This window comes from Grampus griseus, assembly GCF_964374135.1.
Source record: "Grampus griseus genome assembly, chromosome: 11".
Classification (NCBI taxonomy): Eukaryota; Metazoa; Chordata; class Mammalia; order Artiodactyla; family Delphinidae; genus Grampus; species Grampus griseus.
In genome coordinates this window covers 39,479,091-39,502,648 of record NC_139005.1, presented here as the reverse complement: position 1 = coordinate 39,502,648, position 23,558 = coordinate 39,479,091, and the positions used below count along the sequence as shown (strand labels likewise).

At 43.1% G+C, this 23,558-nt stretch overlaps 1 protein-coding gene across 1 annotated transcript; it reads left to right on the top strand.

Moving 5' to 3' along the window:
* The first annotated feature begins 8,388 nt into the window (after positions 1 to 8,388).
* Positions 8,389 to 12,475, top strand: TUBA1B (tubulin alpha 1b). The gene is made up of 4 exons (XM_082665862.1): positions 8,389 to 8,600; positions 10,215 to 10,437; positions 10,580 to 10,728; positions 11,311 to 12,475. The coding sequence occupies exons 1-4, from the start codon at positions 8,598 to 8,600 to the stop codon at positions 12,289 to 12,291; spliced, it is 1,356 nt and encodes a 451-aa protein (XP_082521988.1). The 5' UTR covers positions 8,389 to 8,597; the 3' UTR covers positions 12,292 to 12,475.
* The last annotated feature ends 11,083 nt before the right edge of the window (positions 12,476 to 23,558 follow it).

Here is a 23,558-nt window from a genome sequence, read left to right as displayed (position 1 = left end):
GCCTTCCCGCCTTTCGAGGGGCGGGACTAACGGTCCCCCAGGATACCCGAAAAGACCACCAAATAAGGGATACCCTGCGCCCTCCCAGATTCACCACACCCCTTTCCCTTCTTCCCCTATAAAATCTTGCCCAACCCTCGCCCGGGTACGACTTCTCTGGCCCCCTTGCTCTCGGACCAGTGAACCTCGCCCGGGAGTGCTCCCTAATAAAGCTCACTTGAAGCTTTCCTCTGTTTTGTGGTGCCGTTTGTTAAGATCCGACCTTACACACGTAAGCTATTAGAATTTAAGAATTTAGCAAGGTTGTTGCTAGGTACAAAATCAATAAATAAAAATCAATTGTACTGGGCTTCCCTGGTGGCTCAGTGGTTAAGAATCCACGTGCTAATGCAGGGGACGTGGGTTCGAGCCCTGGTCTGGGAAGATCCCACATGCCACAGAGCAACTAAGCCCGTTAGCCACAACTACTGAGCCCACGTGCTACAACTACTGAAGCTCACACACCTAGGCCCGTGCTCCGCAACAAGAGAAGCCACCACAATGAGAAGCCTGCACACCGCAACGAAGAGTAGCCCCCGCTCACCGGAACTAGAGAAAGCCCGTGCGCAGCAACAAAGACCCAACGCAGCCAAAAATAAATAAACTTATAAAAAAAATTTTAAAAAGTAATGCATTTGGATTAAAGAAATTTTGCTAAATATAGACAAGCAGAAGGAAGTTTTTTTCAATCACCACAAATCTTACCAGTCAATATTGAGATTTCGTTTTCTTTTCACAGGGTAAACATCAGCCTATTAGGTATTTCCTTTGTGGTAATTCCCTGGCAGTCCAGTGGTTAGGGCTCCATGCTTCCACTGCAGGGAGCATGGGTTCGATCCCTGGTTAGGAACTAAGATCCCACATGCCATACTGCACAGCCAAAAAAAAAAAAAAAAAAAGTATTTCCTTTGTAAATACTGTAGTAATTTGCTTTCTCAATTTTTAAATTATTTTCTGAATCTGTACTCCTTTCTTATAGACTATAGTTCATATACATAAATTCAGATCATGGTTAATCTCTACTTATTCTCCTTAATCCTCTTTAATTGTTATTGGTATTTTATTTTCATTACTTTCAAAATGCCTTGTCACCAGTTCTCATTTAATCTGAGGAAGTTGAGCTTTCCTTTCTTCTCTGTATAGAAACTTTAAATACTCAAGTCTCTAGATGTTCACTGTGTAATATGGTAGCCACTACACATGAATATTTAAATTTAAATTAATTAGAATATACAATGGAGAAAGACAGTCTCTTCAATAAGTGGTTCTGGGAAAACTGGACAGCTACATGTAAAAGAATGAAATTAGAACATTCTCTAACACCACACACAAAAGTAAACTCAAAATGGATTAAAGACCTAAATGTAAGAGTGGATACTATAAAACTCTTAGAGGAAAACATAGGCAGAACACTCTTTGACACTAATCGCAGCAATATCTTTTTAGATCTACCTCCTAGAGTAATGAAAATAAAAAAAAAATAAACAAGTAGGACCTAATTAAACTTAAAAGCTTTTGCACAGCAAAGGAAACCATAAACAAAACAAAAAGACAACCCACAGAATGGGAGAAAATATTTGCAAACAATGTGACCAACAAGGGATTAATCTCCAAAATATACAACAGCTCGTGCAGCTCAATATCAAAAAAAAAGGGGGACTTCCCTGGTGGGTGAGTGGGTAAGAATCCACGCTCCCAATGCAGGGGGCCTGGGTTCAATCCCTGGTCAGGGAACTAGATCCCATATGCATGCAGCAACTAGGAGTCTGCATGCCGCAGCTAAGAAGTCTGCATGCTGTGACTAAGAAGTCCGCATGCCGCAACTAAGAAAAAGCCCATATGCCACAACTAAACACGCTGCAACAAAGATCCCGCATGCTGCAACTAAGACCCAGCATAGTCTAAATAAATAAATAAATATTTTAAAAAAAACAACAAAAAATGGGCAGAAGATCTAAATAGACATTTCTCCAAAGAAGACATACAGATAGCCAAAAAGCACATGAAAAGATGCTCAACATTGCTAATTATTAGAGAAATTCAAATCAAAACTACAATGAGGGGCTTCCCTGGTGGCGCAGTGGTTGAGAGTCCACCTGCCAATGCAGGGGACAGGGGTTCGTGCCCCGGTCCAGGAAGATCCCACATGCCACAGAGCGGCTAGGCCCATGAGCCATGGCCACTGAGCCTGCGCGTCTGGAGCCTGTGCTCCGCAACGGGAGAGGCCACAACAGTGAGAGGCCCGCGTACCCCAAAAAAAAACCAATAAAAACAAAACTACAATGAGGTATCACCTCACGCCTGTCAGAACGGCCATCATCAAAAAGTCTACAAACAATAATAAATGCTGGAAAGGGTGTGGAGAAAAGGGAAACTTCCTACACTGTTGGTGGGAATGTAAATTGGTACAGCCACTATGGAGAACAGTAGGGAGGTTCCTTAAAAAACTAAAAATAGAGCTGTCATATGATCTAGCAATCCCACCCCTGGGCATATATCCAGGGAAAACCATAATTCAGAAAGATACATGCACGCCAATGTTCATTGCAGCACTATTTACAATAGCCAAGACGTGGAAGCAACTTAAATGTCCATCAACAGATGGATGGATAAAGAAGATATGGTACATATATACAATGGAATATTACTCAGCCATAAGAAAGAATGAAATAATGCCATTTGCAGCAACATGGATGGACCTAGAGATTATCATAGTAAGTGAAGTAAGTCAGACAGAGAAAGACAAATATCATGATATCACTTACACGTGGAATCTAAAAAAATGACACAAATGAACTTACTTACAAAACAGAAACAGACTCACGGACGTAGAAAACAAACTTATGGTTACCGAAGGGGAAAGGTAGGAGGGAGGGATAAATTAAGAGGCTGGGATTAATGTATACACATTACTATATATAAAATAGATAATCAACAAGGACCCACTGTATAGCACAGGGAACTCTACTCAATACTCTGTAATAACCTATATGGGAAGAGAATCTGAAAAAGAATACATATGTATATGTATAACTGAATCACTTTGCTGTACACCTGAAACTAACACAACACTGTAGATCAACTACATTCCAATATAAAACAAAAATTGAAAGAACACTGAAAAAAATTAAATAAATTAAAATTTACAAAAATAAAATATTCAGTTCCTCAGTCAGACTAGTCACATTTCAGGTGTTCAATAGCCACATGTAGTCAGAGGTTACCACATTGAACAGCACTGCTCCAGATTTTAGTAGTATTTTCAAAAGCTGTATTATCAAAAGCATCTTTATCTCTCCTGATAGCTTAACTCTTTAGTATTATTAATTTTAAATATCTGTCAAAGAATATATGTACATGGTTTAAAAATGAAACATTCTTGATCTGGTCGCTAATTTACACAGGTTTGTTCACTTTAGGTTAATTTATCAAGCTGTACTTTTATGAGTTGTACCCTTTTCTGTATGTAGGTTGTTACATATATATTTCAATAAAAAATTTATGAAAACCATAAATCTAGTACTGTTATTTTAAAACAATGGTCTTCCTGTATCATTCCTCCTCTACTCTAGACCTGTTCACCAGAGGCAATTACCCGCAATTCATCTAACCATTTCCCTTGGAATTAACCTACTTATTTCTAAATAATGTGTCTATGCAGCTATGTCTTGATTTATCAATTTTAGACATTACCTATTTACTTTTCACCATATTATTTGAGAATTTAGTTCTTTTATACTCCTCATATTTCGCCTCCTGGCTATCTCACCAAAAAGTTTCGATTTAAATAAGCCAGTGCAGGCTTCCCTGGTGGCGCAGTGGTTGAGAGTCCGCCTGCCAATGCAGGGGACACGGGTTCGATCCCTGGTCCAGGAAGATCCCACATGCCACAGAACAACAAAGCCCGTGTGCCACAACGAAGAGTAGCCCCTGCTCACTGCAACTAGAGAAAGCCCGCATGCAGCAGCGAAGATCCAACTCAGCCAAAAATAAATAAATTAAATAAATAAATTTTTTTAAAAAAGAAATAATACTAAGTCTTCTTTACATTATATCTGTATAGGTATACGTTTCATATGACATTCCTGAGAATCTGATATGTCCTGGTATAACATTATCATTTGTAATTTCAGCTATTATCTTTAAATGTTGTATGTCACAGAAATAACCAAATTCTCTTGTCAACTGTATTATAATGAACTCTTAGATCTTTAACTTTTGCTATTTTTAAGTCTTTTGTCATTTATAGATAGTAATTGTTTTACTCTGATGCTTTGCAAAAATGTTCCCACAACCTGAAGGAATTTCATCTTCAAGGAGATTCATGGGAAAGAACTTGACAAGTACTCTAGAATGCAGGGTTTCTTGTTTTGTTGTTTTGTTTTTGGCCGTGCATAGCTCCCCCATCTAAGGATCAAACCCGTGCCCCCTGAAGTGGAAGTGCCGAGTCTTAACCACTGGACCGCCAGGGAAGTCCCTGGAATGCAGGTTTCTGATAACTTTAAGATCATAACACTGAACTGGATAAAAATTTCTAAGACTTTAATGGCAAACTGATTGATTCATAAAGTTGCTAACCCAAGATCAAGATCAACAAGAATTAATTACAGGAGACTAAATGAACCTATGAGGATGATTATAAATTTTGACTTCTTATGCTGTTTCTCTAATGTTTTATTTTTCCAGATTTAAGGAAACTTTTTCTCTTAAGCATCTATGACTTACAGCAATTTGGTAAAAGATATCTTTGTAAGCAAAGGTCAAATATATATCTTTTTTTCCCTTCCTGATCCCTCCAGAATTCAGAGACTCATATTATTCTTATTGTTAATCACAATATATGTATTTGCATAAGTTCAGTAAGAATCTACTCTCCTTGTAACAGAAAACAATTGGAAATATTGGCTATTTTACCAAGGCTTTGATTAGCTTATCATACTCAAGAGAGATATACATAGACGCAGAAATAATCAGACAGTTTTAAGGAACTACTTGTAAAAATTGGCCTAGTACCTTGCTTTCAAGCTTCCAACAAGATAAGCTTAAAAAGAGCTTATATGATCAATCACTATTCTCACTGTGTTTATGTAACTAATCAGGCCAAATTTAATACAACCAAATTAGTTTTACTATGCTTACCTTGACAAAAAGGAGGATGATTATGAAGAGAGAAATTGTTTGCACCTTTGTAGATACTAGATTCTTGTCCTCCTAATTATCTTTAAGGTTATACACCTGAGCTGGACTGGATCCTAAACTCTTCTAGTTTCATCACATATCTGACTACAAATCTCCAAACGAACGTTTCCAATTTCTCTCACCCTTCTGTTTTCAAATCAATAAAAACAACAATTGCCCTTAAATCTCCTTGGAAGGGACTATAATAGGTCCTCTTCACTACACAGATGAACGGCCGAACTTGAGACCCAAGCTTTGGGTACACATTTCACAGCTAAAGAAGGCTCCAACTGACATCCAGTCCTGTACAAGCACTGGAGACCTCTGAATCAAACCGACCAGGAACTGAAGCAAATGACAGCTGAAGGGGACAGCTTTCCCAAGATGACCAGACCAGGCCTGTATACCATTACCCACTGTTACTTCCTACCTTATCCTTTCCCTCTTTTTCTTGGGAAGAAATGGTCTTATCTGTATTTCTCAGTCTATTACAAAAGGGGAAAACTTATCTAATTGTTGGGTTTGCCACCAGAAACCTTGATCTGTTCACAATAGTGAACCTTTAGTCCATACTGTAATGAATTTTTTTTCACTTTTCCCAAGTGCTAATTTCACCTGGTGTTCCTTGATGACAGCTATAAAGATTTTTGAAGCTTCCCATTGTTCCACCCCATTAAGCCTCCATGGTCACCTTAAACAAGAACTTCAAGGAGGCATACATGACTTCAAGTATGTCTCCATAGGGAGAACCTTTCTCCTTTGGGTCAGAATAAGTGCCAATGAAATGCATGATCAGAGATCTCTCCCAAACATCAGGAGTGCTAGCTGATTCCGCAGCCAAAGAAATAGCAACCCAACAATGACCACTTGACTCGTTGACTAAAGTAATTCTGGATAACTGCATGGCCTTTGATTATCAACTTGCTGAGCAAGGAGGCACTTGTACTACAGCAAATAGTACCTGTTGCGCATAGATAAGTGCCTCTGGAAAAACAGAAACTCAGTTACACAAAATCAGGGAACAAGCCCATTGGTTACAACTTCCACCTGACAGCCCTTGCCTGGTCTTTTGACCTATTTAGCTGATTACCTTCAGGTGTGGGCTCCTGGCTTCACACCATCATACAAACTGAACTTATATTAATTTAAATTATGCTTCACATAATCATTTTTAAGCCTTGTGCCTGTTACCTGTTAAATCTTTATAGAAATAACTTACCCAACTTAGCTCAACACTTCAAGATGATCTCCAATGCTTAAGACCTTGGTAAGATATAGAGTTTTTTTGTTTTGTTTTGTTTTTTTGCGGTACGCGGGCCTCTCACTGTTGTGGCCTCTCCCGTTGCGGAGCACAGGCTCCGGACGCGCAGGCTCAGCGGCCATGGCTCACGGGCCCAGCCGTTCCGCGGCATGTGGGATCTTCCCGGACCGGGGCACGAACCCGTGTCCCCTGCATCGGCAGGTGGGCTCTCAACCACTGCGCCACCAGGGAAGCCCTAGAGTTGGTTTTCTTTTAATTTATTTATTTTTAATTTTTATTTTATTTATTTTTGGCTGCGTTGGGTCTTCCTTGCTGTGCGCGGGCTTTCTCTAGTTGCGGCGAGCAGGGGCTGCTCTTCATTGTGGTGCACGGGTTTTTCTTTGCGGTGGCTTTTCTTGTTGTGGAGCACGGGCTCTAGGCGCGCAGGCTTCAGTAGTTGTGGATCGCAGTCTCCAGAGCGCAGGCTCAGTAGTTGTGGCACACGGGCTTAGTCGCTCCGCGGCATGTGGAATCTTCCTGGACCAGGGCTTGAACCTATGTCCCCTGCATTGGCAGGCGGATTCTTAACCACTGCGCCACCAGGGAAGCCCCGTTTAAGGAAAGGTCTTGATCAAAAGGGGTAAATGTGAACATAAATAAAGGAAACTTCATTTTAAATGGAGTCAGGAAGCCCTAAAGGGGGGACTCTCAATACAGGTAGCACCAGTTGCAGTCTGCATAATCAGCAGGAAGATAAGAATGTTACTTTTCTTCTGGTACAAGGGAGGACATTTTCACATAGGAATTTCACTTCCTGCTTTTAAAAGAAGGAAGATCCCTCCCAACTCCAGCAACAACACTCTAACCACCACTTGCAGCCAGAGAGAAACTGCCACAATCTTGAACTCTCATTCTTCTCCAGAGAACTTTTCTTCAAACGGTCCCCCCGCAATTTCCTCCTAAAATCTAATAAAAGCAAGTCACTCTCCTTTGTTCTCTGGATTTGCCTATGATTCCCCGTTGCTTGCTTGTCCCGAATTGTGATTCTCTGCTATTCCTGAATAAACCCACCTTGCTGGTAAAATAACTGGTTGCTTTATTTTTGAGGGTAACAATGTATATAAATATAAAATCACTATGTTGTACACTTGAAAGTAATGTAACATTGTCAATTATGCTTCAATTTAAAAACGTTTTACAAAACTCTAAATAGCACAAGGAATCCCTACTTCCTAAATATCCTTCAGGATCAAACAGTTTCCTCCCTCCCCAAGTTTCTGTCCTTACTCCTTCAATTCAGCTACCAAATTTGAAATGCGTCTTTAAATCTCTCTTTCTGAAAGACCCTAGAGCTGTTTCATAAACTTGGTTGGTTTAGGTCTAAAAATGGGGCCTACCCTACCCTTTTAACAGCTTAGATGTTCAGTGCTTATGTGCTTACCCTTTGAATGACTGAAATACTGTTTGGTAGCTTTAGTTTAAATAACAAGTAAACCAAATAGAATTATTTTTTCTAAACCTTGCTCCTCCACATTATCAGGTAAATGCTTTCTGTACTGCCTTTAAAGGAACTGGGAAGAGAAAAACAAAATTCATTGACAAATGGTGACAACGTGAAAATAACCAGCTGAGCTATCTGGACCAGAAGTTTCTCCATTTCATGGTGCTTCATCTTTAAAACTGTGTGGACTTCTTCAATCTTAGGATTCGTCCAAATTAAAGCAATCGAGCCCCCATTCCCATGTTGGTTTCTTCCGAACCTGCGCCCCATCCCCCATCCCCACCCCCGCCCCCGCCCCGGCCCTGGCGGTCATGCGCCAAAGACTGCAGCACCGGAGCTCACGGCCCGCAGGCGCGGCGGACCCCGCCCCGCACGCCCGGCGCGGGGAAGGGCTCGGGGCCAGGAGCCCGCCTCTGCGGCGGCCGAGCCGGGAGCCGAGTGGGTATGCCGGACCAGGGGAGGGGCCTGCGGCCATGGCACCGCCTGTGCCCGCCAGCCCCTCCCCGGACCGTTACTTAAGTGGCTCCCGCACCGCCCCCACTTCAGTGCGTTACTTACCTCGACTCTTAGCTTGTCGAGGACGGTAACCGGGACCCGGTGTCTACTCCTGTTGCCTGCGCCTGCTGACCCGTAGCCACCATGGTGAGTGGACCGCCGGCCTCGCTCGGGAAAACGGGGAAAAGCGAGCCCGGGGGAGCGCGGAGGGCCTCTAGCTAGAGAGGGCTGGCGCCACCGCTGTTCATTTGGAGGGCGAAGAGCAAGGCGAGGGCCGAGGATTAGAGTAGATAGATCCCGTTTGTGGAGAACGGGTGGGGCCCGGGAAGAGGGAACGGAGGGAGCTCACCGCCTTTTTTTCTGGGACTCTGGAAGGGGATGGTGGGACACTAGCCCTCCTTCACCGTGGTTGGGGCTCTCATTTACCCCTCAACTCCTGGGCGTGGTGCCCTGAAGACTGCATTCTTTTCCCGCGCGTTCCCATCCCCCTCTTCCCCCCAGCCTTTGGCGAGCGCGCGCGCGGCTCTCCCCGCCCTCACTTCCTCCTCAGCACGAAAAGCGGAGGCGGGAAGGAGCTGGACACAAAAGCGCACGCGCGACCGTTACCTTCCCGCCAGGGAGTGGACGGGAGCCCGCCACTGCAGTGCGCACGCGCGCTGCAGGTCTATGGCTGGAGGGCGTGTCTCCTGTTACCCAGAGTTCTTTTTTTTAAAAAATAAAATCAGTAAGATGAATGTGGAGAAGGACTCCTTATCGGTGTACTGCGCTACGCCAGTGTATTAGGGCAGCTAGCTCCCAACAGCCTGTAGAGGCCATCTGTCCCTCCCTGCCCTCTGCTGTGTTAGGAATGCGTGTGGGAGCAGGTGGTAGCGGTGAGGGGTTTTGAGGGAACGGAAATCGGATCTTGGTCCAGATCTGGGCCGCCGATAATCCCCTGCTGCGTCCTGACACATGTGGAGGTGCTGGACGGAACTCAATGCCTACGGGAAGCGGAGGATGGTTGGGCATGGCTGCGCCTCTGCAGACGTGGCTGTTGAGAGGCTCTGCAGCTGCGCGGCTCCAGGAACCGCGGCGGGGAGGGGGGGAGGGCGCGGGCGCGCGCACCCGGAATTGCTCATTCATCCTTTGCCGCAGAGCCCCACCCCTCGTCTCTGCAGCCAGACATTTCCTCTGCACTCTTCTGGCCACGTGCTTCCCGTGTTGGGAGCTGCCCAGAAATCTGGCCACCTACTCTAAAATGGGATTCTGGGGCCTGAGCGCTAGATGGATGACCTCCTCCGTATCTTGATCCTCCAAGGAGGAAGCAATGACTAAGGTCTGTTCTTGGTCTGGAAAGAGGCCTTCCCCATTTAGAGGGGAAGAGGAAATTAATTAAAACTAATGGAGATAAAAAGTATAGTCCTTCTCCCCTAGATTAAGAAAAAAAGCATTACACTGTAATTCGTTTTGAAAGGAAATTTGTAAGATTGTTTCCATAAACATTTTGTTCTGCTTCACAGTCACCACTAATTGGGTTTTGTTTTGTTTTGTGCGGTACGCTGATCTCACTGTTGTGGCCTCTCCCGTTGCGGAGCACAGGCTCCGGACACGCAGGGTCAGTGGCCATGGCTCACGGGCCCAGCCGCTCCGCGGCATGTGGGATCTTCCCGGACCAGGATACGAACCCGTGTACCCTGCATCGCAGGCGGACTCTCAACCACTGCGCCACCAGGGAAGCCCCACAAATTGGTTTTTAATGTTTCTTTTTTCTCCCTCTCACAGCGTGAGTGCATCTCCATCCACGTTGGCCAGGCTGGTGTCCAGATCGGCAATGCCTGCTGGGAGCTCTACTGCCTGGAACACGGCATCCAGCCTGATGGCCAAATGCCAAGTGACAAGACTATTGGGGGAGGAGATGACTCCTTCAACACCTTCTTCAGTGAGACAGGCGCTGGCAAACATGTGCCCAGGGCAGTGTTTGTAGACCTGGAACCCACGGTCATTGGTGAGTTAACCTCAGTAACCCCAATGAGATCTTGGGGGTCTGGGACAGAAGGTGTGTCCTGGGGGCTCCACTGATGCCCTGGGGTCGAGCAGACTTGTGCAGGTTGTTAGTGATGGGTGGCTGCTTCATTTTCCTTTTCCAGATGAAGTTCGCACTGGCACCTACCGCCAGCTCTTCCACCCTGAGCAGCTCATCACAGGCAAGGAAGATGCTGCCAATAACTATGCCCGAGGTCACTACACCATTGGCAAGGAGATCATTGACCTCGTCTTGGACCGAATTCGGAAATTGGTATGTGTATTCTCAAGAATAAAGTAAATTAATGAATCTAAGGGAGATATTTGAAGTGTGCTCTTTTTTTCAAATACAGAATTGAAATGTAAGAAAGAGTGAGCTTAATCCTTTAAAGTTTTTTTTTAAGTTCAATTAAAATATGAACTTTTTTTTTTTTTTTTTGTGGTACGCGGGCCTCTCACTGCTGTGGCCTCTCCCATTGCGGAGCACAGGCTCCGGACGCGCAGGGTCAGCGGCCATGGCTCACGGGCCCAGCCGCTCCGCGGCATGTGGGATCTTCCCAGACCGGGGCACGAACCCATGTCCCCTGCCTCGGCAGGCGGACTCTCAACCACTGCGCCACCAGGGAAGCCCAAAATATGAACTATTGATGTCATTTTATAAACATTAATGGAGATATTTTAATAAAGAAATGCTGAGTAATTTAAGGAAGGTCTACATTTTTAAAAAAGTGTTTCTTGTCAGAATACAACCTAAGTCTTTGGAGTTAATATGAAAAGTGAAAATACTTACTATGATTACTGTGAGGGTATCACAAAGAGCAATAACTATGTTTTTTCTATTCTTCTTTTGTAACAGGCTGACCAGTGCACAGGTCTTCAGGGCTTCTTGGTTTTCCACAGCTTTGGCGGGGGAACTGGTTCCGGGTTCACCTCCCTGCTGATGGAACGTCTCTCTGTCGATTATGGCAAGAAGTCCAAGCTGGAGTTCTCCATTTACCCAGCCCCTCAGGTTTCCACAGCTGTAGTTGAGCCCTACAACTCCATCCTCACCACCCACACCACCCTGGAGCACTCTGATTGTGCCTTCATGGTAGACAATGAGGCCATCTATGACATCTGTCGTAGAAACCTCGATATTGAGCGCCCAACCTACACAAATCTTAACCGCCTTATTAGCCAGATTGTGTCCTCCATCACCGCTTCCCTGCGATTTGATGGAGCCCTGAATGTTGATCTGACAGAATTCCAGACCAACTTGGTGCCCTATCCCCGCATCCACTTCCCTCTGGCCACATATGCCCCTGTCATCTCTGCTGAGAAAGCCTACCATGAACAGCTTTCTGTAGCAGAGATCACCAATGCTTGCTTTGAGCCAGCCAACCAGATGGTGAAATGCGACCCTCGCCATGGTAAATACATGGCTTGCTGCCTGTTGTACCGTGGCGATGTGGTTCCCAAAGATGTCAATGCTGCCATTGCCACCATCAAGACCAAGCGCAGCATCCAGTTTGTGGACTGGTGCCCCACTGGCTTCAAAGTTGGCATTAATTACCAGCCTCCCACTGTGGTACCTGGTGGAGACCTGGCCAAAGTACAGCGAGCTGTGTGCATGCTGAGCAACACCACAGCCATCGCTGAGGCCTGGGCTCGCCTGGACCACAAGTTTGACCTGATGTATGCCAAGCGTGCCTTTGTTCACTGGTACGTGGGTGAGGGCATGGAGGAAGGAGAGTTTTCTGAGGCCCGTGAGGACATGGCTGCCCTTGAGAAGGATTATGAGGAGGTTGGTGTGGATTCTGTTGAAGGAGAGGGAGAGGAAGAAGGAGAGGAATACTAATTACCGTTGCTTTCAGCCCTGCAGCATGTCATATGCAGAACTTCAGCTTCAGCATTAGCTGACGGGAGTAAAAGCTTTCTGACTAGATTGTCTTAACTTTCAGCTGTGATCATGTATTGCTTTTCCATGTGTACCTGTAAGATTTTTCTGTCATGTGTGAAAAGTAAAGGCTTTAAGAAAGAAAGTTCTGTTCTTCTAAATTGGTTTCTCCAATTCAAGATGTGCTACCACTGCTACACCTGAAAGTCTCTGCAACAGGGTGGTTAATATCAAGGATTTCACTCTAGAAATCTCTGTGGGGGGAAGGAGCACATTGGTCTGGAAAAACAGAAGAGCTGGATTCTGAAACTGGTCTGTTAACTTCATCTTAACCACCTTAACCAAGATTCTTTGTTTTCAGATGTACACCTAATTTTTAAAAAAATTTTTATTGGAGTATAGTTTATTTACAATGTTGTGTTTCAGGTGTATAGCACAGTGAATCACTTACACATACATCCACTCTTGGATCAACCAGTGTTGAAATCCAGGTCAGGGGACTTGGGAAGATGTAAATTCAGATGAGAGTGGTTTTGCTAATCTAGATCTTGAAGTTACTGGGTAATTACAAGTTAGGTATGGGAAGTAATTTTTAATATGCTACAAATACTGCTGTTTAAAGAGGCCTGCTAACCTATCAGTGGAACAAAAAAATCTTAGTGACCCTTGAACAGGTAAACATCAGGCTGGAGAACATTTGAGCAGGAAGATGTAAAAGCTGTTTCCCGCCTGTAGGGAGGATGGGAGAAGAAAAGTTGCAGGATCAGAATGCTGGTGATCAAAAATCCTAGTGTAGAAAAAAGGGAGTAAGCTATGTGCACGTGTGGGAAAGCGGCTGAGTGGGGGCTTTACAAGGGATGAAATGGCAACATTTGCAAAGGTTAGGATAAAAGTTTACAAATTATAGCACTTGGCATAGTTTACATTCTTTCCAGTATATAGTTTGGCTACATCTAACGTTGACTATAGAGATAGGTTAAATCCTCTGCATCTCATTTGCCTCCAAGAAGATGTACATTTCAAATTCAGGAAGCACAGGGATTATTAAGGTCTGAAGACATTGATGTTTTGGTTTAAGAGTAGAGAAGACCAAAATTTTATCAGTTTTTTCCCTAGTCCATAAATCCTATAGACTTAAAAATAGCTGTCCTCAACTGAAAAAATCAGTCTATAGACATTTCAGAGAGAAAGCTCAGTTGGGTGGCACAGCAACACCCATATAGCCAGATACGGCAGATCCCAGGGCTTTAAAGCACTGAGGGAAATCCTAACGGAATTAGTGACCAAATGCGGTTAGGATTTTGAGTTATTGTTAAACTCTCAGACCATCTTGAGAGATGACTAGAGAACCTTTGGGAAGTCGTTCTGTTCTTTTCTGCAATACAAGAAGGAAAGATAACTAGGCTGGAGCCTGGGAAATGAAATTACAGAGAAGAGCTTTTCAGGAAAAGCACACACTAGGTATCCAGTGTGCCATGGTGCTTTTTTTTTTTTAGGAGTTCTGAGGCGCAAGGCAGGGGCAGGATAGAGAAGCCAGGGTTTCAACTATATCTAATGTTTTATTTTTATTTCTTTGTTTTTGTTTGGGGGGAGGGGTGTTTGTATTTTTAAGAAAAGATCTGTAGTAAATAAAGCGTTATGACTGCTTGGGTGGTAGGTACATAGGTGTTTTCAATGCCGTTATCTATTGCCCCAAAACTTTGTGGCTTAATGTATGTTTAAAAAAGAAAAAACTATATATAAAACCTCATGCAGTTGCTGAGGGTCAGGAATTCAGGAGCACCTTAGCTGGATGGTCGTGACTCAGGATTTCTCGTAAGGTTTCAGTAAAGATGTTGACTGAGGGTACAGTTATCTGAATGCTTGATTGGAGCTGGAGGTTTGGTTCACATGCCGGGCAAGTTGGTGCTGGTTGTTGGCAGGTCGCCTTAGTTCACCACATGGACCTCTCCATAGGACTGCTTGAGTGTCCTCATGACATGGGAGCAGTGTTCCCCCAGAGTGAGCTAAGAGAAGGTAAGTTGAATACCACAAAGTCTTATGACCTGACCTCGAAAGTCACACTCATTTCTACAATATCCTATTTGTAACACATGTCAGTCCTGTTCAGTGTGGGAGGAAACTACACAATGATAGGAGGCAAGGATCAATGGAAGTTATATACAAAACCCTAAGGGTTAATGTTTCTATCAAATAGAATACCAATTATATTATCCTTTTTTCCTGTATGCTTGAAATATTTCATTTTTTTAAAAGAGAGGAAACTTATAGAGGGAAGGGATTTTCCATTTTCTACAATTCAAACTCCAATTTCAGTGTCTTTGCTTGTTTTTTAGAACAGACACCTACCTACACTCCGAAACTATCCAGTCCCCTTTATACCCTAGTTATTTGGTTGTTGATTTGACTTGCTGCTCAAATTCAGTATTTCCCTCTGTCCCCTCTGTTCCCAATCTTATAGATCAAGATGATAACTAGCAGGTACTAGTAGTCAAAGCCTTTGGTAATATGAGATACTAAGTGTGGGACATGGGGGTGGGAAATGGTTATATTGAAATGCTGAGGCAACCAGGAAATGCCATCAAGCATTCCTTTGGTGGGGGGATTGGGAGTCGCCCCAGCAGCAATCGCAGTGCCTGGTAAGGTTTAGGGCTCACAGAGTAATGGAAGTAAAAATAAATAATGATTATTTATTTCACTCAAGCCAGATTCTTTATTGCTCTCTTTAATATAAACAGCAAACGGGTTTTGTAAAACACATTCACTTTCTTTCCAGGCCCAAGTCTTTTAGCACCCTCTGAGAAATTGAGCCTCAGGGTAGAGAGGCCTTGGAAACAGATTGACTGAGACACTTGATTCCTTGTTCTGTCACTAGTCAGGCTCTCTGAACCTTCTGGGCCTATTTCCCCTTTTGCACTGTAGAGTTCCATCCTGTCTTTCTCCAGGTGTGTGGGGAGTTGAGGGGTGGCAAATAGGGCAATCAAGTCTGGAAGGACTTGTAAGCTTAGAGTTGTGTGTCCAAGCTTGGGAAGTGAGGGGCAGGGGTACCTCAGGACCTGACAGCTCTGCTCAGCAGGACACCAGAGCTACTGCCAAGGAAGAATGAACCATTTATTTAGAAAAGAAATAGAAATAAAGTCCAAGAAGGATTTACTTAGAGGTGGTGAGGGTGATGATACTGATAATAAAGATTATTAACCTTAACAACATCAACACCTTCAATTTACACCCACCCACATTTAAAAAGTTTTTTTAATTATAATTATTTATTTTTGGTTGCATTGGGTCTTCATAGCTACGTGTGGGCTTTCTCTAGTTGTGTCGAGCAGGGGCTGCTCTTCGTTGTGGTACGCGGGCTTCTTATTGCGGTGGCTTCTCGTTGCGGAGCACAGGCTCTAGGCGCGTGGGCTTCAGTAGTTGTGGCATGCAGGCTCAGTAGTTGTGGCTCGCAGGCTCTAGAGCACAGGCTCAGTAGGTGTGGTGCACAGGCTTAGTTGCTCTACGGCATGTGGGATCTTCCCAGACCAGGGCTCGAACCCATGTCGCCTGCACTGGCAGGCAGATTCTTAACCACCGTGCCACCAGGGAAGTCCACATTTTACAAAATTTTAACACCATAATATAATGCTTAAGTGCCTTCACAACCCACCATTCTCAACCTCACTGAGGTGACCTTAAAATGGGAGGAGCCCACTTCGTTTTTTACAGAGGACAGATTCAGTTGGCGGGGAAGAAGGGAAGTGATACCACAGCCCTGGTCCTACCTTGTAGGACCAGGTTCCTTAAATATTGCCTGCCAAAAAGTCACAAGAAATAGGGGTCTTTTAGCCCTGTGGAGGACCAGGGCTATGATTTAGGGACATGCTCAGATTAAGAGTTTGAGGGAGGGAGGAGAGAGATGCCATTTTCCCCTCCCAGTCCCATCAAATTCCTGGCAAATTCCTTAATGCCCTGCAGATGGCACCACCGACAAGGAGTTCTCTGCCCAGAAAAGTCAAGCTCAGATTTGTGAACTCTGCTCTCCCTGTCACTTTGGAGCTGAGCCTAAAAGATACACCACAAACAGGAAGTGACTGACCTGGCATTCCTGGCATTCAAGGCCTTGTCACTTTTTTGTTCTGTCCATTCCTGGAGGCAGCTGAGCCTCCTGCTAGGTCACTGTGAATCACTCAGCCACAGGAATCCCCACACTGCTGGAGCTCTTGACTTCAGCTCCTGCCTCTAGGGTGCTTCCCAGGGTGGAATGAGTTTAAAAATATGGCCTTGGGGTCAACATGTAATAATGGAGGAGCATGTTGCCAGATCAAACTGAACTCAATATTGATACAAAATTAATAACCACCTGATGATGTGGACATCATCATGTAGATACTGATATCACTGTGTTTCAGGGGCCAGCTTCTTCCTCTCTGCCAAAATAAATACCCTACCCCACCCATCCATCCCTCAACTGACCAACCCATCTCCCAACTGACAGCCTGCTGTATGTTGCTGTGTCCAGCAGTGATGGAATTAAGCCCATCACCTCATTCCTGGGGCCTTCGAACACTCTTCTCTCTGCCTATAATACCTTTTACAACCGTAACTGATCCCACCACTTTTGCCCAGTTAACTCATACTCTCTTCCTTTGATGATGAAAACCCAAGTGTCTCCTATTCAAGGCCTTGAAGGCTAGGTAAGACTAGGTCAGATTCTCGATTATATATTTTCATAGTCTAAGAATTAATTTTGAGCAAAAGCAGATTCATACTTTTAACTCTGAAGGCTAGAGGTGACTGTCCCTATGCTACCTTCCTTTTTTCCCCAGACCCAAAGATTTAAGATGCCTCAGGAAGACACTATAGGGTGGACAGTGATATCAAATGGAGGTAGAAGGGAAAGCTGCTGTTCTGTTCTAAAGATTCTTCATAAATAATATCCTTCAGGGACTTCCCTGGTGGTCCAGTGGCTAAGACAGCATGCTCCCAATGCAGGGGGCCCGGGTTTGATCCCTGGTCAGAGAAGTAGATCCCACATGCCACAAATAAGAGTTTGTGTGCCGCAACTAAAAGACCCCACATGCTTCAACAAAGATCCCACAAGACGCAACCTAGACCCAGGGCAGCCAAATAAATATTTTTTAAAAAAAGTTCTTCAGCCTGTCTCTGGCCCAGCTTTAAGGTCTCAGCTCTAATGTCTCATGGTACTAGCATGCAGGAACTGCTACTGGCTCACATTGATCAAATGCATGTGTGCCATGAGTGAAGGTGTGACCCAGCTGCCAGAACAGGCTGATGTCACCTTAGACATTCCTTCTATACAACACTGTGTAAAGCTAGGCAAGTGAGCGTTCCCACTATCCTCTTCACTGGTCACCCTACTATGCAAATTGTTACCCGGTTCTGGGCACCTCAAGAAGGATATGGACAGACAAGCGAGTTTCCTCCAAGGGGTAAGTAGAATGGCAAGGGGTACTGGGTAAAGCAACTCAGAGAAATGAGGATGTTTAGATTACAAGAGAAACCCATGAAGAGCTGTTGTCCAGAAATGGCAGCAGACTCATTCCTTAAAACCCAGAAAGCACAGTAAAGGATGAGGAAGAACGTTGCAGCTCACTCTGTAACAATTAGCTAGGCCCAACAATGGACCACAGCGCCATCCACGTCATGAAGGACAAACAGGCGGAACTGAAGACTTCTAGTATCCTTCTAAGATTCCCAGAGTCTAAGATTTCACAAATTTTCCTGGTGTCTCAAGCCAATCTTTAATTATGACTATTTTCTCAAGTATTTTTGGAGAAGTCAGAGATAGGTAGGAACAAAGGAACAGAATCTCTCAAAACATGTTTCTTAAACCCTTTCCCTCACCCCTGCCAACAACAAAAACAACAAAAGTTCTCAGACCCAGAGAGGCCTTGCCTAATGGGAACCTCTGGTTTTCTGGCTTCCCTGGCAACCTAGACAAGAGGGCAATTCCAAAGTTGCCGGTCTATTTCTAGGAATTAGTCCAATTTCCATCAGAGATAAGGAAGAAGGTTTATAGCCTGTCTTAGTTTGGACTGCTATAACAAAACACCATAGATCAGATAGTGTAAACAACAAACATTTATTTCTCAAAGATTTGGAGACTGGTAAATTCAAGATCAAGGTGCTAGCAGATTCAGTGTCAAGTGAGAGCCCTCTTCCTGGCTTGCAGATGGCTGGCGGTCTTCTTGCTGCGTCCTCATGTGGAGAAGAGAAAAAAACTTTACTCCCTTCCTCTTCTTATAAAGATGATAATCCCAGGACTTCCCTCATGATCCAGTGGTTAAGACTCCACACTCCCAATGCAGGGGGCATGGGTTCAAGCCCTGGTGGAAGATCTTGCAGCAGTGGCTGCCCCCCCACAAAAAAGATAATCCCATCATGAGGGCTGTACCACTTGACCTCATCTAAACCTGATTACCTCCCAAAGGCCTCACCTCCTAATACATCACATTGAGGGTTACAGTTTTAACATATAAATTTGGGGGGGACATATTCAGTCCATGGTATTCTTAGAGTGAGCAGGAATTTTTCTGTATTTATTGTGTTTTCTGTGGGAAAATTAGGACATGTAGGTAAGCAAAGAGAAAATGAAAATAACCTATAATCTGAATGAAAAGTTTTTGAAGTTTTCATTTAAAGAAAAGAGCAACTTTTCCTAATGCCCCTTTCTGTCCCTCTCCCATCCCAGTCACCTGTGGGATGGGTGGCCCTGGACCTTCTGTCTGCTCCTCTCAAAGTGCTGTTCAGCAATAAGTCTTCATCATTTGGAAGCTCAAAGGTAGCCCCACAGGAAGGAGCAGAACAGTGAGCCCTCTAGATACAAATGGAAGGTACCAGGGTTATTGAGGATACTGAAGTTCAAGTTTTAGCCTTCTATTACACTAAGTATCTAAGCAGTAGAGTAATGAAGGGAATACAGAACTAGGGGGGGTATATCTACTAAGAGGCAACTGCAGAATACTGGGAAAAAAGGAGGCTTTGGAGTCAGAGAGACCAAGTTCAAATCCCAGTTACACCACTTGCTATTGTAGGTCCTTGTACAAGATACTTAATCTCTTTGAACTGTTTCCTCATCTATTAAAAAAAAAATAAAGTCTATTTTGTAGGATCCTTGTGACACCAAATAAACTAATCTTTGTAAAGTATCTGTTAATGCTTAGCACTTAGAGGAGGCTCAGTCTGGATTAGTTCCCTTCCCTGTGTTGCTTGAGGACATTGAAATTTACTCTCTATAGTCAAGATGGCCCCTTTCCTACTAAGAATAGGTAATTTATCTCCTGGACAGATCAAATCCACAAACATTCTTTCAAGTATTCACTGGGAGAACTGCACTGGGTTAAGAACTGGTGTTGGAATGAAAGGGGTGAATTAGATGCCAAATACAGGTTTCCAACTCTCTAAGGGGAGAGGAAAGGAGAAAACACATAAATGGAGGTAAAGTTAAACAACACAAAAGATTTAAATAACACCTCAAGGTAATGAATGGTCCGAGACAGTGCATATATGTCTAACTGGTCACTGAACTATACAACTGGATGTTGCTTTGGGAGTTTAGATAAGGAGGAAATCCCTTCAAGAAAAGTTGGAAGAAAAGATATTTGGGTTGAGGCTTGGAAGTAGATAGGATTTGGACAAAGGGAGATTTGTTAAGTTTATTATTATTATTATTTACTTATTCAGATTGATTTCAATCTATTTTGTTAACCAGATTGTCTTTTTTTGAAATTTAATTTTATTTATTTTTTATACAGCAGGTTATTAGTTACCTATTTTATACATATTAGTGTATACATGTCAATCCCAATCTCCCAATTCATCCCACTACCACCACCACCACCACCATCCCCCTTAGCGTCCATACGTTTGTTCTCTACATCTGTGTCTCTATTTCTGCCTTGCAAACCAGTTCATCTGTACTGTTTTTCTAGATTCCACATATATGCGTTAATATGCAATATTCGTTTTTCTATTTCTGACTTACTGCACTCTGTATGACAGTCTCTAGGTCCATCCACATCTCTACAAATGACCCAATTTTGTACCTTTTTATGGCTGAGTAATATTTCATTGTATATATATGTACTACATCTTCTTTATCCATTCATCTGTTGATGGGCATTTAGGTTGCTTCCATAACCTGGCTATTGAAAATAGTGCTGCAGTGAACATTGGGGTGCATGTGTCTTTTTGAATTATGGTTTTCTCTGGATATATGCCCAGTAGTGGGATTGCTGGATTATATGGTAATTCTATTTTTAGTTTTTTAAGGAACCTCCATACTGTTCTCCATAGTGGCTGTATCAATTTACATTCCCACCAACAGTGCAAGAGGGTTCCCTTTTCTCCACACCCTCTCCAGCATTTTGTTTGTAGATTTTCTGAAGATGCCCATTCTAACTGGTGTGAGGTGATACCTCATTGTAGTTTTGATTTGCATTTCTTTAATAATTAGTGATGTTGAGCAGCTTTTCATGTGCCTCTTGGCCATCTGTATGTCTTCTTTGGAGAAATGTCTATTTAGGTCTTCTGCCCATTTTTGGATAGGGTTGTTTGTTTTTTTAATATTGAGCTGCATGAGCTGTTTATATATTTTGGAGATTAATCCTTTGTCTGTTGATTCATTTGCAAATATTTTCTCCCATTCTGAGGGTTGTCTTTTCATCTTGTTTATAGTTTCCTTTGCTGTGCAAAAGCTTTTAAGTTTCATTAGGTCCCATTTGTTTATTTTTGTTTTTATTTCCATTACTCTAGGAGGTGGGTCAAAAAAGATCTTGCTGTGATTTATGTCAAAGAGTGTTCTTCCTATGTTTTCCTCTAAGAGTTTTATAGTGTCCAGTCTTACATTTAGGTCTTTAATCCATTTTGAGTTTATTTTTGTGTATGGTGTTAGGGAGTGTTCTAATTTCATTCTTTCGCATGTAGCTGTCCAGTTTTCCCAGCACCACTTATTGAAGAGACTGTCTTTTCTCCATAATATATCCTTGCCTCCTTTGTCATAGATTAGTTGACCATAGGTGTGTGGGTTTATCTCTGGGCTTTCTATCCTGTTCCATTGATCTATATTTCTGTTTTTGTGCCAGTACCATATTGTCTTGATTACTGTAGCTTTGTAGTATAGTCTGAAGTCAGGGAGTCTGATTCCTCCAGCTCCATTTTTTTCCCTCAAGATTGCTTTTGCTATTTGGGGTCTTTTGTGTCTCCATACAAATTTTAAGATTTTTTTGTTCTAGTTCTGTAAAAAATGCCATTTGATAGGGATTGCATTGAATTTGTAGATTGCTTTGGGTAGTATAGTCATTTTCACAATATTTATTCTTCCAATGCAAGAACATGGTATATCTCTCCATCTGTTTGTGTCATCTTTGATTTCTTTCATCAGGGTCTTATAGTTTTCTGAGTACAGGTCTTTTACCTCCTTAGGTAGGTTTTTTCCTAGGTATTTTATTCTTTTTGTTGCAGTGGTGAATGGGATTGTTTCCTTAATTTCTCTTTCTGATCTTTCATTGTTAGTGTATAGGAATGCAAGAGATTTCTGTGCATTAATTTTGTATCCTGCAACTTTACGAGATTTGGTAAGTTTAAAAAGAGAATGTGTAGTGTCTTTTTGCATAGTGTTCTGAGTGGTAATTTAGTAAACAAAAGCTTTCACCAATTCTAGACATAGGCAATGGAAAAAAGTTATTGTGCTTCCCGTGGATTTGTAAACAAGGACTCAAGGACCTGTGGGTAAATAAATCAGATTGCTGCTGGGCTCAAAACTACTTTCTCAAGGGAAGTCTTCTAGATTCTTTCTCTCAGTTCTGAGCTCAAGTTTGTCTTATACTATGAGGTCTCCAGTTTATTTGTTTATTGATATTTTGCCTCTTAAAGTTCACTTCAGTTGTACATTCTGGATGATGATAAGTCTCTAAGCAGAGTTTATGTTAGCCAGCTGTTGAAAGAATCAGCTGTAATAGTCTGTGACTTGGGTGATGTCACAGCACCTTGTAAACTGTAAAGGACTGTGAGCATTAGATTCATAGATTTGGAAGTAATCTTAAGGGTCTTCCAGTTTTGCAAATGAGATCAGGCATAGCCCAGGATGACAGTGCTAGAACCAGAACCCAGCTCTTCTGATAATTAGCAATGCCTGCCATCTTTCTCACTACATTTACCAATATTTGAGCACCTACATGAATTAGGCATGGTGCTAAGAGCTAAGGAAATAACCACATTCAAAACAAATATGATTATTTCCCTTTAGGAGTCTATACGGGGGAAACAAACAAATGCAAACAAATTAAATTATGGCAACTTGTGATAAATGAAATTACAAAAATAGGTTGCTTTAGATAAGGCAGTGGGGTAACATTTAAGCTCAAACCTGAAGGAGACCACAGCCAACCAAAAGTGAATTGGGAAGAAGCAGGGGGAAGGGGAGCGCTCTTCCAGGCAGAGGAAACAGCAAGTGCAGAGCCCTGGGGAAGAAAAGAGCTTCGCAGGGTCCACCAGGAACTGACCAAAGGTCAGGGTGAAGATGATGCCAAGTTGAAGCAGTAGAGAGGTGCTAGCTCACAGGTCACAAACTCAAATGCACAGCTGGGCTGACAAGGGCATGTTTGTTCAAATTTATTAAAGATTCTGTGAGCCAAACAAAACACAGCATGTCTAATGCAGCCCAGAGGCCACCATTTGGTAACCCCTGAGGGCCTTTTTTTTTTTTTTTTGGCAGCGCCTCGAGGCTTGTGGAATCTTAGTTTCCAGACCAGGGATTGAATCTGGGCCCTCGGCAGTGAAAGTTCTAACCACTTGGACCGCCAGGGAATTCCCAGGGCTTGGTATTCTTACTATAAGGCAGGTGAATTTCTAAGTGCAAATGGATTGCTTTTGAGGGATTTTGAGCAGGGGCAGATCTTATTTGTGTTTTAACAAGATCGTTAAAGTACTTTGGCTTGAGATAAAGATAAGAGTTAAGCACCAAGGTCATGCAATAGGCCCAAGCCACCTCCCTGTGCTCTCCTTTCCTTCCCTGCAACAGAGCCAAGGACCCAGCCAGCTATCTTCTCTTTCTATCTCTGCCCACTCTCCTCATTGGATTCTCTTCACTCCAAGCTTGGTTGCTAAAAGGGAAATCAGCTATTCACGTCCTCTCATTATCTTGCTACTACCAAAGACATATATATATACATACATACATACATACACATATGTAGTATATTATATATAACATACACACAAATATG

What these genes read in the sequence shown, in the direction of transcription:
- TUBA1B (XM_082665862.1), top strand. An exon ending in CCTGGAACCCACGGTCATTG is followed by an intron (nt 10,438 to 10,579) that starts GTGAGTTAACCT and finishes TTCCTTTTCCAG; the next exon opens with ATGAAGTTCGCACTGGCACC. An exon ending in TGGACCGAATTCGGAAATTG is followed by an intron (nt 10,729 to 11,310) that starts GTATGTGTATTC and finishes CTTTTGTAACAG; the next exon opens with GCTGACCAGTGCACAGGTCT.